At 44.5% G+C, this 16,420-nt stretch overlaps 1 protein-coding gene across 1 annotated transcript in view; it reads right to left on the bottom strand.

The window, feature by feature from the left end:
• Positions 1–16,420, bottom strand: part of LOC115114338 (glypican-1-like) — a 112,846-nt gene that overhangs the window by 54,155 nt on the left and 42,271 nt on the right. Inside the window, exon 3 of the mRNA XM_065013370.1 lies at positions 3,582–3,740. Within this exon, the coding sequence (XP_064869442.1) occupies positions 3,582–3,740 (159 nt within the window). The remainder of the gene's footprint in view (positions 1–3,581; positions 3,741–16,420) is intronic.

Genomic DNA, 16,420 nt, shown 5'->3' with positions numbered 1-16,420 from the left:
TAAGATTCATAAGTATAGTAAGGCTATTGTCTATTTTATATCAATAAAATTGATATTTTGAAAGTTTGTCTTTGTGCAGGTGCATGCTTGTGTGTTTGCACATGCATTTGGGTTTTCACGCAAATGTTTGTGTGTTTGCATGCATACAGTCGTGGCCAAACGTTTTAGAGAATGACACAAATGTTAATTTTCACAAAGTCTGCTGCCTAAGTTTGTATGATGGCAATTTTCATATACTTCAGAATGTTATTAAGAGTGATCAGATGAATTGCAATTAATTTAAAAGTCCCTCTTTGCCATGCAAATGAACTGAATCCCCCAAAAAACATTTTCGCTGCATTTCAGCCCTGCCACAAAAGGACCAGCTGACATCATGTCAGTGATTCTCTCGTTAACAAAGGTGTGAGTGTTGACGAGGACAAGGATGGATATCACTCTGTCGTGCTGATTGAGTTCGAATAACAGACTGGAAGCTTCAAAAGGAGGGTGGTGCTTGGAATCATTGTTCTTCCTCTGTCAATCATGGTTACCTGCAAGGAAACATATGCCGTCACCATTGCTTTGCACAAAAAGGGCACAAAAAAGGATGTTGCTGCCAGTAAGATTGCACCTAAATCAACCATTTATCGGATCATCAAGAATTTCAAGGAGAGAGGTTCAAGGCTTCAGGGCGCCCAAGCAAGTCCAGCAAGCGACAGGACCGTCTCCTAAAGTTGATTCAGCTGAGGGATTGGGGCACCACCAGTGCAGAGCTTGCTCAGGAATGGCAGCATGCAGGTGTGAGTGCATCTGCACGTACAGTGAGGCAAAGACTTTTGGAGAATGGCCTGGTGTCAAGAAGGGCAGCAAAGATGCCACTTCTCTACAGGAAAAACATCAGGGACAGACTGATATTCTGCAAAAGGTATAGGGATTGGACTGCTGAGGACTGGGGTAAAGTCATTTTCTCTGATGGATCTCCTTTCCGATTGTTTGGGGCATCCGGAAAAAAAGCTTGTCTGGAGAAGACAAGGTGAGTGCTACCATCAGTCCTGTGTCATGCCAACAGTAAAGCATCCTGAGACCATTCATGTGTGGGGTTGCTTCTCAGCCAATTTTGCCTAAGAACACAGCCATGAATAAAGAATGGTACCAAACACATCCTCTGAGAGCAACTTCTCTCAACCATCCAGGAACAGTTTGGTGACGAACAATGCCTTTTCCAGCATGATGGAGCACCTTGCCATAAGGCAAAAGTGATAACCAAGTGGCTCGGAGAACAAAACATCGATATTTTGGGTCCATGGCCAGGAAACTCCACAGACCTTAATCCCATTGAGAACTTGTGGTCAATCCTCAAGAGGTGGGTGGACAAACAAAACCCCACAAATTCTTACAAACTCCAAGCATTGATTATGCAAGAATGGGCTGCCATCAGTCAGGATGTGGCCCAGAAGATAATTGACAGCATACCAGGGCAGATTGCAGAGATCTTGAAAAAGAAGGGTCAACACTGCAAATTGACTCTTTGTATCAATTTCATGTAATTGTCAATAAAAGCCTTTGACACTACTTGTAATTATACTTCAGTATTCCATAGTAACATCTGACAAAAATATCTAGACACTGAAGCAGCAAACTGTATGTAAATTTATATTCGTGTCTCATTGTGTCACTTTTGGCCACGACTGTACGTGTGTGTGTGTGTGTGTGTGTGTGTGTGTGTGTGTGTGTGTGTGTGTGTGTGTGTGTGTGTGTGTGTGTGTGTGTTTGAAGCACTTCGTTAGTCTGTTTACGTAGCTGAGTGAGTGATGCTTGACGGAGCATTTCTGTGTGCTTTGTGTAGTTTATCAGGGCTGTGTGATTGTGGAAGAGTTGTTTCCTGCATGATACTTCTCAAGCACATAAACGTGTTTGTGTGTCTTGGATGGGCCATGTTGGTGTGTGTGTGCGTATTTGTACGTTTTGGACAGGTTGTCCATGAAATGAGACGGATGCTGCTCTGGCATTGCTATACCACCCTGGGTACAAAGAGGATGAAGAGAGAGCTAGAAAGAGAGAAAGAGACAGAGAAAGACAGAGAGACAGACAGAGAGACAGACATATAGAGAGACAGAGAGACAGACAGAGAGAGACAGAGAGAGAGACAGAGAGAGAGAGAGGGAGAGAGAGAGAGAGAATGCCCTGTACACAGATGTCACTCATCCACTAATCAGGATGGGCCCAGAAAGGTCAGGCTGACAAACAGATCCATATGACAGATCAATCAACCAGAGGAACGAGTGGAGCAGAGGCTGATGCTTAGTCACTTCCTGTCGACTGGAACAGATTGTACTGTAACATTAAACGTAAATAATCACATCATCAATGTCCCAATCACTGTACGTTCTAATCACTTTAATCTGGGTTCAGTCGGACCCCTGAATCACAGAACAGCTTGAAATTTACCTTCACTAAAAATAAATACACAACTGTTCATTAAACATACAGTAATCATATGAATGTATATAAAATGGTAGGATATCAATGTATTTAATATGGAATGATATCATACTTCGGTATACTGTACATGCTCTCTCTCTCTCTCTCTCTCTCTCTCTCTCTCTCTCTCTCTCTCTCTCTCTCTCTCTCTCTCTCTCTCTCTCTCTCTCTCGTGTACTTTAGATGGCTTGATATTATGGAACCTCTTTACTCTGCATTGATCAGTCAGTTATGCCGCAGGACCATGAGTGTGTGTGTGAGATTCCTCATCAATCAGGGAGGATTAAAGCAATATTATCTTCTCACACACAGGAATACTCTGGAGCGAGTGTGTGTGTGTGGGGGGGTTCCCTCCATAGGACAGGACACAAGGCGGTTAAGAGAAACCCTATGTGGCTTGATAGTAGAGTGACAGTTGAGACTCGAGTAGGCGGAGGAGAGGAAAAGCAAGGGATGATTTGTCAAGTGTGTTGTGTATGGAGAGCGGGTTAGAATGGAGGGATGGAGGGAGTGGAAGGGGAGACAGCCCAGCTGTCCTGTCTGGACTTGAGGACCAAGAACAACACGTACCAGCATTACTCAAAGAGTGCGCTAGGAAAAACACTTCCGCTGAAATAAATTGAATGGTTCCACAGTAAATAGCTCACAGTGATGTACTGACAACCAGCTGGTTGTATTTATATACAGACACATACCGCGACGTACAAGCACATGAACGCAAAGCAATCACACACACTCAGTCTGACACACATAGAGGCAAACACATACAAACATATACATGTAGTCAAACAGCCCCTCTCTCACTGTCACACACACACACACACACACAGACCTTCCGACATCTTGGTTAACTAACACACAGTGATCCGAGCCAATCAGACCGATGGAGAAATTCATTAACGAGAACAGAGATGACACAGGCCTGATTGAGATAGCAGAGATGTGGAGGGAAAGAGACACAGGGTTTCTTCTCCCTCTCAATCTCTGTCTGTTCTTCCCTCCCTTTCTCCTACTCAGGGTCTAATGCCTTGTAAAGCCAATAAGGGATGCTTGACCAGTCCCTCCATCTGTCTCTTTCCCTCCTTCTGCACCCCCCACCTTGATCAATCTCCCCCACTCACCGTCGAAGGCCTTGTACTGTCCGTTGAGGGAGGCTTGCAGGGCTCGTCCAGCGTCTCTGATCAGGCCCTGCATCTCGGTGCGACTCAGATTGGATAGGCTGTCCTCCATGACACTGGTGCAACACGTGTAGCCCTGGGGACAGATCCTCAGGTGCTCTCCTAGTGGAGGGAGAGAGAGAGCAGAGAGTCGATTAACACTATAGGTCACTTAGCATCACAGGTTTGACAGGTACGGTTTGGCCACACTGTAGTTGCTTAGTCTTGTCCGTGTCATTGACTGATTGATTGATTATCTGGTACCGTCCACAGATCAACACAAAACATTTCCGTTATATCTAAGGACATACAGCACGGCAAGAGCCTTACTGAAGCGACAGCAAGTTGTACTGCGATACAGACGCTATGGACGAGCCCTTGTTTACTATGGACGAGCCCTTGTTTACTATGGACGAGCCCTTGTTTACTATGGACGAGCCCTTGTTTACTATGGACGAGCCCTTGTTTACTATGGACGAGCCCTTGTTTACTATGGACGAGCCCTTGTTTACTATGGACGAGCCCTTGTTTACTATTCACGAGCCCTAGACGATGAAGCAGAAACAGCATACCGAACACCAAGATCAGGGCCCGTAGCCGCAAAGTGTCTCAGAGTAAGAGTGCTGATCTAGGACCTGTCGTTACAATATTATTCATTGTGATCTAAAAGGTGAAATGCTACTCTGAGATGCTTCATCTCTGGAAGCATCGCAGTGAGATGGATGGATGGATGGATGGGATAGGGTCAGGCACTCATGTCAACGGGGATATACGGTCAAGAAAAGCTTCCACTACAACCTTGAAATTAATACATTGTTCTTTACATGAAAAAGGTATGGACGTACAGTTGAAGTCGGAAGTTTACATACACGTAGGTTGGAGTCATTAAAACTCATTTTTCAACAACTCCACAAATTTCTTATTAACAAACTATAGTTTTGGCAAGTCGGTTAGGACATCTACTTTGTGCATGACACAAGTAATTTTTCCAACAATTGTTAACAGACAGATTATTTAACTTATAATTCACTGTATCACAATTCCAGTGGGTCAGGAGTCTACATACACTAAGTTGACTGTGCCTTTAAACAGCTTGGAAAATTCCAGAAAATTAGGTCTTGGCTTTAGAAGCTTCTGATAGGCTAAATGACATCATCTGAGTTACTTGGAGGTGTACCTGTGGATGTATTTCAAGGCCTACCTTCAAACTCAGTGCCTCTTTGCTTGACGTCATGGGAAAATCAAAAGAAATCAGCCAAGACCAAAGAAAGAAAATTGTTGACCTCCACAAGTCTGGTTCATCCTTGGGAGCCATTTTCAAATGCCTGAAAGTACCACGTTCATTTGTACAAACAATAGTACGCAAGTATAAACACCATGGGACCACGCAGCTGTCATACTGCTCAGGAAGGAGACGTGTTCTGTCTCCTAGAGATGAACATACTTTGGTGTGAAAAGTGCAAATCAATCCCAGAACAACAGTGAAGGACCTTGTGAAGATGCTGGAGGAAGCAGATACAAAAGTATCTATATCCACAGTAAAAACGAGTACAAAATGGACATAACCTGAATGGCCGCTCAGCAAGGACGAAGCCACTGCTCCAAAACCGCCATAAAAAAGACAGACTACGGTTTGCAACTGCACATGGGGACAAAGATCGTACTTTTTGGAGAAATGTCCTCTGGTCTGATGAAACAAAAATAGAACTGTTTGGCCATAATGACCATCATTATGTTTGGAGGAAAAAGGAGGATGCTTGCAAGCTGAAGAACACCATCCCAACCGTGAAGCACGGGGGTGGCAGCATCATGTTGTGGGGGTGCTTTGCTGCAGGAGGGACTGGTGCACTTCACAAAATAGATGGCATCACGTGAAAGGAAAAATATGGGGATATGTTGAAGCAACATCTCAAGACATCAGTCAGGAAGTTAAAGCTTGGTCGCAAATGACCCCAAGCATACTTCCAAAGTTGTGGCAAAATGGCTTAAGGACAACAAAGTCAAGGTATTGGAGTGGCCATCGCAAAGCCCTGACCTCAATCTTATAGAAAACTTGTGGGCAGAACTGAACAAGTGTATGCGAGCAAGGAGGCCTACAAACCTGACTCAGTTACACCAGCTCTGTCAGGCGGAATGGGCAAAATTCACCCAACTTATTGTGGGAAGCTTGTGGAAGGCTACCCGAAACATTTGACCCAAGTTAAACAATTTAAAGGCAATGCTACCAAATACTAATTGAGTGTGTGTAAACCTCTGACCCACTGGGAATGTGATGAAAGAAATAGAAGCTGAAATAAATCATTCTCTCTACTATTATTCTGACTTTTCACATTCTTGAAATAAAGTGGTGATCCTAACTGACCTAAAATAGGGAATTTTTACTTGGATTAAATGTCAGGAATTGTGAAAAACTGAGTTTAAATGTATTTGGCTGAGGTGTAGCTAAACTTCCGACTTCAATTGTATATGACGTATTATACACGTTGCTGTTATTTGGCCTCAGGCAATAAACCTTCTGCAAACATTCACACATAGGCCTCACACAGTGTGGAGATTGGGAACAGTTATCAGCCAATCAAAAATAGATACAATATTTAAGAGGTTCAACTGAATAGATTCTTTATCACATTCCGAACGTGTTCACATCCACCCACACGCTATGCATACTGTCAGATGGAGCATGTCAACATCCTTTCACTGTTTAATTACATTCCCTTTCTTAAGAGGCTGTATTAAGCCTCTGGCACACAAACCTCTCTCTCTCTCTCTCTCTCTCTCCCTCTCTGATCACTGCTCTAGTCCTGCCAAGGTGAGACAGAGAGTGTGGGCTGTATCTAACAAAGAAAACCATTTTGTATTCACATCATGTTGCTCTCTCTCTCTCGCTAAAGTAGACAGAGGTCTGGCTCACCAACAACTCTTAAATGACTGGAAATCTTTTGTTCTGTGACTCATAGTGTATACAGAAAGCTCTACACACGCGCGTGCGCACGCACGCACACGCACACACACACACACACACACTCACACCGGGACCGACACGCAGAGACTGCCTGTCGATTGAGTAACACCTGGCTGCACACTGATCAATGATAGTCTATTACACAACGTTACACAGTGAATATGACGTAGAAAACACACACTAAGTGCTTGTGGTAGTGATTTTCTTTCAGGTGTCCAATAGTGTCCATTTCAGGTGTCCAATAGTGTCCATTTAGGATGCAAATGCTGTATCTTGCTGATACCAGATCTCATAGTTCCCCTATTACTGACAAACGTCTATTTTTGGCGCATTCATTCCGCATGGTTACCGGGTTAATTCCGCGTGGTTGACAGGGTTTAAACTGAAACAACTCAAAGGGTTAAGTTCGGTTTGGGAGAGGCGTAAAAGGAAATCATTTAAAAACAACACGCTGTTTTCCAATCAACTATCATCAAGTATTCCCGCGCCTTGCTAGAGCATTGTGAACTGTGGTGGCGCGGTGGCCTAAACAGAGTGCTCCGGCTCCGAGCATCACCAGTGCTGGGCAATGGTTTTTTGTTGTTGTGATGAGCACTGAGGAAGGTATACAGTATATCGACGTTCTCGGGGCCTTTTCAGACGTCTGAAATCGCCTTCTATTTCCAGTGACCAGGCTGGCATCTATAGAAGAGTATGTTTGGCCCACAGAGGGGAATATCAGAATGATAGCCCAACAGTTTTACTGATCAAAGATACTGATCTGCTGTGCGGGACCTCAACTGTTAAGGCCAATCATTTTGCCCTTATTTAGCTGTAGCCTGCCATTAATCGGTGTGTGTGTGTGCTTCTACATTTATGACTGTGTGTGCTGCGCCGTGAGTGTAAACAAAATCAAATTTGACCAACCGGTGACAAAAGACTATTTCTAGGGGGTTTACGGTTAAGGTTAGAATTAGTGTTAGGGTTATAGGATTTTGAATGGGAATCAATTGTGTGTCCCAACAAGGTTAGTTAATAAACAAGACTGTGTGTGTGTGTGTGCTTGTGTGCGTGTGTGACTTGTGTGTTCATGTGAGCGAATGTGTTGTTGTTGCCACGGTGTGTGTATATAGTCCCGGAGTGTCTCTTCAGTCCTATGTCAGTGTATGAATTAGCTGTTATTTTCCTCTCGAGGTACTGGCGAGGAGATTGCCTCAGTATGGAAGGTAGAGTGACACTGAGCAGCCCTCATCTTACCATGTCACCGCAATTACATCAAGACCACGGCGGACTCATACACTCATTCCTCTGACTCATGTGTGTGAAGCTGTGTGCGGTTGGGGGGGTCTGTGTGTGCGTGGGTATGTGTTTGCCTGCTCTATTGCCTGCTGCCTGCTGTCTGAAGGACATCTGAACTAAGTGAGCTGGCACACATTCTCACACACACACACACACACAGCCTCCTAAACCTCCACCTTGCACAGCTCATCTGTAATAGTGTTGTTTCTCCAGTCGGTTTGTTGCGAAGCAGAACAGACCTCCGCATTACACTCATACACTCAAAGGTGTGTAGGAGTGTGTGTACGTTTGTATGAGTGTGTGTGAGTGCATTTGTCCGTGCCCGTGCCTGTGCGTGGGCAAGCCAACCAAATCACTTTCAATCAGACGGTAGAGCAGATTGAAGAAGCAGCGTTCCTTAACGGTACTCTCTGTCCCCTCCTCACCAGTCATCACTCACACTCCATTTCCTTCCCAGAGGACAGCAATCACAACAGTATTCTGACTGAAGAACACATACTTTTCTGTCGTAGAGTCACACGGCTTTTAAGATGGTATTGGGAGGTATTGATAGTGCTTTCAAAGGGCATTGGGAGGTATAGTGCTTGGGAGGTATTGGGAGGTATTGGGAGGTATAGTGCTTGGGAGGTATTGGGAGGTATTGATAGTGCTTTCAAAGGGCATTGGGAGGTATAGTGCTTGGGAGGTATTGGGAGGTATAGTGCTTGGGAGGTATTGGGAGGTATAGTGCTTGGGAGGTATTGGGAGGTATAGTGCTTGGGAGGTATTGGGCGGAATAGTGCTTGGGAGGTATTGGGAGGTATTGATAGTGCTTTCAAAGGGCATTGGGAGGTATAGTGCTTGGGAGGTATTGGGAGGTATAGTGCTTGGGAGGTATTGGGAGGAATAGTGCTTGGGTGGTATTGGGAGGTATAGTGCTTGGGAGGTATTGGGAGGAATAGTGTTGGGAGGTATTGGGAGGTATTGATAGTGCTTTCAAAGGGCATTGGGAGGTATAGTGCTTGGGAGGTATTGGGAGGTATAGTGCTTGGGAGGTATTGGGAGGAATAGTGCTTGGGAGGTATTGGGAGGTATTGATAGTGCTTTCAAAGGGCATTGGGAGGTATAGTGCTTGGGAGGTATTGGGAGGTATAGTGCTTGGGAGGTATTGGGAGGTATAGTGCTTGGGAGGTATTGGGAGGTATTGTGCTTGGGAGGTATTGGGAGGTATTGGGAGGTATTGTGCTTGGGAGGTATTGGGAGGTATTGGTTGCGGACAAGTTATATTCTTTTGAAAGCTGTGGAATGATCCTGTCGGAAAGCACAGGGAAAATGAGGATAAGGGATGGGTATATAGAATGGCTCTATAAAAGTGACCTTTCTTCTTAAATATTTAAATGCAAATGTTGGAGGAATAAGCACAAAGACGTTGTGCCAGCCATGCACGTTATTTATGTTCAGAGTAACGACAACAAACACACACACACACACACACTCGCACAGACACACAAACTTGACCTGGTCTGACCCTTCCTACACACCCCAGCACAGCAGCCTCCCATGTCCTTGTGTCTCCCCACCTCACCCCTTAGCCCCCCGGGAGAGGGTGTTAGAGGGGGCGTGAGCGAGAGGAGGGATGTTATGAAGCACTTAAGTTTCCTTGTTCCCCCCGAGCCACTTCCTCCTTGCACACACACGCACACAGGCACACACACATAAGAGTCACTAAACAGGGAACAATTCTCAGGCCATTAACTTATCATAGGCCACCAGGGAGGAAAACCACTATTAAAAACCAATTGGGGGGGGGCTAAATAATGTTGCGCACACTCCAATAAACCCGTCCAGAAACAGATAGACAGGGCTTTTAAAGAATGGGAGGATGTTGGGGGGAATAAAAGAGAGAAATAAAGAGAGAATCAAAGGGGTTCATTGCCGGATTGTTTCAATTATCGGTCTGGGCTGCTGTGACAGAGGTGAACACAAGAGTCAGGGGAAAAAGAGAGAGAGGAAGGGAAGGGAGAGGGATAGAGAGAAAATAGAGAGAGGAAGGGAAGGGAGAGGGATAGAGAGAAAAGAGAGGGAGGAAGGGAAGGGAGAGGGATAGAGAGAAAAGAGAGAGAGGAAGGGAAGGGAGAGGGATAGAGAGAAAAGAGATGGAGGCGGTGCCCAAGGGAGATCCACAATGAAATAATGACCCGTTTGAAAGGACCACCGTCTAAGACGGCCAGTCAAGTAGGCTGTCTAAAAACGATTTGAATAATACTTGTCAATATAGAACTTCCATATTGAACAAATTACACAAAGTTGAAGGAGTGACACTGGCTATAGCCTACATTTAGAAAGGGTTGCCTTGCGCCTTCACAAACAGTCTGCCTTTTTGCTAGAATATACAAATTACAGGAAGAGCAATTTGTCAGAGCTGTCCTTCAATGTGTCCTATCTCTGATGCCCCGTTGTGACAAATTACTCAGAGATTTACAACAACAAAATGACCTGTTGAAACAGACTGTCCCAGACGCTGATTACCGAAAAATCCTTTGGCTTTGTTGAAGGACAGTTGTTATTTAGTATTTTATTAAGATCCCCATTAGCTGTTGCAATAGCAGCAGCTACTCTTCCTGGAGTCCACACAAGACATGAAACATAGAACTACAGACAAGAACAGCTCAAGGACAGAACTACATACATTTTTAAAAGGCACACGTAGCCTACATATCAATGCATACACAAACTATCTAGGTCAAATAAAGGAGAGGCGTTGTGCGGTGTTGCTTTATCTGTTTTTTTAAACCAGGTTTGCTGTTTATTTTAGCAATATGAGATAGAAGTTCCATGCAATAAGGGCTCTATATAATACTGTACATTTTCTTGAATTTGTTCTGGATTTGGGGACTATGAAAATGTCTGGTGGAATACGTGTGTATGTCAGAGTTGTGTGTAAGTTTACTATGCAAACAATTTGGGATTTTCAAAACATTTTATGTTTCAACTCTTAGCAATGAGAGACTGGCATGTATAGTATTTATATCAGCCCTCTGATTACAATTAAGATCAAAACATGCTGCTCTGTTCTGGGCCAGCTGCAGCTTAACTAGGTCTTTCCTTGCAGCATTGGACCACACAACTGGACAATAATCAAGATTAGACTAAACTAGAGCCTGCAGAACTTGCTTTTTCTTTGTCAAAAAGCAGAGCATCTCTTTATTATGGCTAGACCTCTCCCCATCTTTGCAACCATTGAATCTATATGTTTGACCATGACAGTTTACAATCTAAGGTAATGCCAAGTAATTTAGTCTCCTCAACTTGTTCAACAGCCACACCATTCATTACCAGATTCAGCTGAGGTCTATAACTTTAGGAATGATTTGTACCAAATACAATGCTCTTAGTTTTAGAGATGTTCAGCACCAGTTTATTACTGGCCACCCATTCCAAAACTGACTGCAACTCTTTGTTAAGGGTTTCAGTGACTTCATTAGCTGTGGTTGCTGATGTGTATACGGTTGAATCATCAGCATACATGGACACACATGCTTTGTTTAATGCCAGTGGCAGGTAGAAATAGAAAAGAGTAGAGGGCCTAGAGAGCTGCCCTGCAGTACACCACAATTTACATGTTTGACAGAGATGCCTCCATTAAAGAAAACCTATTAGATAGGTAGCTCTGAATCCACGATATGGCAGAGGTTGAAAAGCCATAGCACTTAAGTTTTGAATCAGTTCAGCAGTAATACCTCAGATAGAAAAATTGGACATATATTTCACTGGACTGTGAAGCCTCCACTTAGTGTTTCCTCTCACTATCAAATATGGTAGTGAGAGGAAGCCCAGTGGCCGGCAGTGGGAGAAGGTGGAACGAGATGGATTTCGGCCGACAATCTTCTCATTGATAATACAGTTTTCTGTTCCCAAAACTATAATTTGTTACGAACAGAGGGGACTAAGTTTTCTAGAATACCCTTTGCTAAAGTTTTTTTTTAAATTGAGTTTAGAGGGAATGCAAAAGTTAATTGAGTTTTTGCAAATGCGCACTTCACAGAGTAGGCGTTCAGTAACAGAAATATGCAAATGTATACAAAAATGCACCAATAGGATCCCGTTAGCTCATGCTTGACTCTGCCCACCTCCTTGCTTGTTCTCCCCACTATGACTAATTTGTTCCCATTGGAAACGACAGGCTGTGGCCTATCTTTGTTTACTCATAAAAATATTTGGTAATACTCTCAAAACTGTGACAGCAGGTAGCCTAGTGGTTAGTGCGTTGGACTAGTAACTGAAAGATTGAATCCCCGAGCTGACAAGGTAAAAATCTGTCATTCTGCCCCTGAACAAGGCAGTTAACCCACTGTTTCTAGGCCATAATTGAAAAATAATAATTTGTTCTTAACTGACTTGCCTAGTTAAATAAAGGTTAAAACAAAACAAAAATTGAATGTAAAATTCCGGTAACTTTCCCAACATTTTTTGCCAGTGTGTGTGTAATCCGCAGCTGGGCACATTGACGTCACTGCTAGGGGAACTACCCAACATCACCAGGGATGAGATGATGACACCATCAATCAATCAAATTTATAAAGCCCTTTTTACATCCGCCGATGTCACAAAGTGCTATACAGAAACACAGCCTAGGACTCCAAACAGCAACCAACGCAGAAGTAGAATCACTGTGTCCTGCTGAGGATTATAAAACAAGCCAGGTGAAAACTCCACAGGGTTGACAGAAAGTCACAGCAGTGGTTACTGAGCTTGTTGCACAGTGACCCACCTAGAGTTCTGTCCAATAATCCTGGGATTTACCTAAAGACTGTCCAATAATCCTGGGATTTACCTAAAGACTGTCCAATGCGACTGTAACCTACGTAATAGAAATAAAAATATATTTTAACCACAACTCAGTCCCTAGACCTTAGCCGCGGCCCAAGAGAAACTGTCTGTCACTCATAAGTGGGTTCAGAATAGGCATTTGGAAATCACTGGGATATAGTGTGGAGAGGTTAGTGTACTGGACTCTATTTTTTTCTGTTTCTCTCTCTCTCTCACACACACAAACACACACCCACACGCCACTTCAGCCCACCCAGGCAATAATATCCCCTTGGTGCATGTGTCTGATCACCAGGTTGGTATTGTAATGTGATCTAGAGGTTGGCAACAGAAATAGCTTCCTCCCTCCAGCAGCAATAGCAGCAGGTCATAACACATGACTGGCTGGGCTGGCTGACCTCTGGGCTATGTACAACCTAAACCAATCCACCTTCTCACAGGCCACCCACACACACCACGTACCGGAACATACACATTTGACATACTTTATTTGAATCCAAAAATCATACAATAATGATTCAAAGATTTCCGGAAAGGGATATCTGGACACCTAGGGAAAGAGATAGCACCTTGTTCCCCGTACAGCAAGGCTGTCCATGACTGCTGACAAGGAGCAGTACCTCGCTAGCTGCTTCACCTTCGTCTTACGCTTCACTTGCTCACACACACACACACACACACACACACACACACACACACACACACACACACACACACACACACACAATACGCTTCACTTGCTCACTCACACACACACACACACGCACACACGCACACACACACACTGGCTCAAACACAGGAGGCAGAATTATCAGGAATATGATGGATTATAACAGGTTTTGTAATTAAGTTGCTGTAGCCTGTAGAAACATGCATGGCTGCCTTCCATGACAGGCATGTGACAGACACACACACATCCCAGTGGTAATGTCACCCGATGAATAACCAATGGGTCTATGAGCTGGGACTGTGAACATCACCGCGCAGGCAACACTGTTACAGATGTGTGTGTGTACAGCATGTGCACAGTCAATGGGCTCCTCAGGCTTCTAAAGTGTTTGACACACATGCGTTTGGGTGTTTTGTCTAAACGTACAGCCCTGATCTGGGTCAAATTGACAGTATGTCTAGTGTCTAAACACAACAGGAACCAGTCACAACGCACAGCAGCATGAAAACATCTACATGAGGTCACCTAGTGTGTTGTCGTATTGTATTTTTGATGAACCAAGAAGACACGGTGGCAACACAGCTTCCTAGGTCTCTACAACATCACCAAAACAGACGAATCACCATCCTGTACTAGTTAGCCCCTTCATAAACAAACCTCTGGGTCATAGACATGACTGGGCAAGTGTGTGTGTCAGTGTTATCTCTGTGTGTGGGTGTGTGTGACTGGTAACAGTTTCGGTCTGTCTTAGGTCATTTAAAAAGCAACAACCGCCTGGGATGACCGCGTTTCTGTTTTCCTCCTGCCATATGGCGTGAATGGTTCTCTGGTCTTCAGACAGCATGACTCACAGGTTGACACGCTTCATACTGAACACCCCTGTCACATGACTGGGGACAGTCTGTCAGAGAAGCGAGACGCATGTATTGGACCATCTTCTCACGCCTACACGCCACACCTCTTATATCTCACGCATTGAAAAGCACCAGTTTCATTTGTGGAATGAATCCATTGTATAGTGAGTGCGTTACCTTTTCAACTGTGCTCCAAACCGTTTTGAAATAGAAGCATCTGCGCCTGAAATGTAACATTACGAGCAGACCCGCTATAATTGTCCTTTCTTGCCACAGCATTGTGAAACGCAGTTCATTGAAGCATATGAATGGTCTAGTTACGTAAGGGATAAAGGGCATTGGATGCGCATATTAAAGAAACGCCCCTCAAGATTAGAGTGGAGCTGAATGAGGAGCGAGTACGTTCTCTGCTGAGTTTATACAACTGTAAAAAGAGCACCGCGGTAGCATTGTTTTATGTACAATGTTGTCAACAAAATGAGGTTGCTGTTACTCCTGTCCCTATTCCAGAATGTAGCCTCTTGACAGCATGTGCGAAAATCGATTTCATCCACATTTGCATTAATTCCCTCGTTTGTGATTGGCATTTAGGCTGTGACAAGAAGAAAAGGGATCAGACAGACCTACGGTATGTTTTAGCAGGGAAGTTTGGTAGGGTGACCTGATTTGGTCCCCCCCTTCGCTGCTATAACAGCCTCCACTCTTCTGGGAAGGCTTTCCACTAGATGTTGGAACATTGCAGCAGGGACTTGCTTCCATTCAGCCACAAGTATTATTGAGGTCGGGCACTCTCAGTCGGCGTTCCAATTCACCCCAATGGTGTTTGATTGGGTTGAGGTCAGGGCTCTGTGCAGGCCAGTCAAGTTCTTCCACACTGATCTCGATAAACCATTTCTGTATTGACCTCGCTTTGTGAAAATGGGCATTGTAATGCTGAAACAGGAAAGGGCCTTCCCCAAAGTGTTGCCACAAAGTTGGAAGTACAGAATCGTCTAGAATGTCATTGTATGCTGTAGTGTTAAGATTTCCCTTCACTTGAACTTAGGGGCCTACTCCGAACCTGGGGCAGGTAGCGTTCTCCTGGCATTTGCCAAACCCAGATTCTTTCGTCGGACTGGTGAAGCGTGATTCATCACTCCAGAGAACACGTTTCCACTGCTCCAGAGTCCAATGGCGGCGAGCTTTACATCACTCCAGCCGACGCTTGGCATTGTGCATGGTGATCTTAAGGTTGTGTGCAGCTGCTCTGCCATGGAAACCAATTTCATGATGCTCCCAACGAACAGTTATTGTGCTGAAGTTGCTTCCAGAGGCTGTTTGGAACTAGGTAGTGAGTGTTGCAACCGAGGACAGACGATTTTTACGCGCTTCAGCACTCGGCGGTCCCATTCTGTGAGCTTGATTGTCCTACCACTTCGCGGCTGAGTTGTTGTTGCTCCTAGATGTTTCCACTTCACAATAAAAGCACTTACAGTTGACTGGGGCAGCTCAAGCTGGGCAGAAATCTTATAAAGTGACTTGTTGGAAAGATGTCATCGTATGAAAGTCACTGAGCTCTTCTGTAAGGCCATTCTACTGTGAATGTTTGTCTTTGGAGATTACATGGCTGGGTGCTCGATTTTATACACCTGTCAGTAACGGGTGTGGCTGAAATAGCGAATCCACTAATTTGTGTCCACAGTTTATATGAGGAAATCAATCAATTGAAATACATGTATTAGGCCCTGGATTTCACATGACTGGGCAGGGGTGCAGCCATGGGTGGGCCTGGGAGGGCATAGGCCCACCCGCTGGTGAACCAGACAGAATACTCCTCAGTTTCATCAGCTGTCTGGGTGGCTGGTCTCAGACAAAAAGTTGAGAGAAATAAGCTTTTTGTCTGTATGGACATTTTCAGCTCGTAAAACATGGGGCCAACACTTTGCATGTTGCATTTATATTTTTGATCCGTGTATATAACGGATATTATTGAACTTTTATTTAACCACACCAGGAAGCCCCATTGTCAATCAGGCCTCTTTCCCAAAGGAGACCTGGAAATGGAAAGTCATGCTTTGCGGCAGTATTTGGTTTGAGTTGGGTCAATATATTGTAAGTAGCAGTGCTGTCAGTGTTGGGTAGTCTGGTAGCAGGGATGTCAGTGTTGGGTAGTCTGGTAGCAGGGATGTCAGTGTTGGGTAGTCTGGTAGCAGGGATGTCAGTGTTGGGTAGTCTGGTAGCAGGGATGTCA

The sequence above is a fragment of the Oncorhynchus nerka genome, linkage group LG9b (assembly GCF_034236695.1).
Source record: "Oncorhynchus nerka isolate Pitt River linkage group LG9b, Oner_Uvic_2.0, whole genome shotgun sequence".
Classification (NCBI taxonomy): Eukaryota; Metazoa; Chordata; class Actinopteri; order Salmoniformes; family Salmonidae; genus Oncorhynchus; species Oncorhynchus nerka.
Note: the sequence above shows the minus strand (reverse complement) of the source record. Positions and strands in the feature narration are given on the sequence as shown.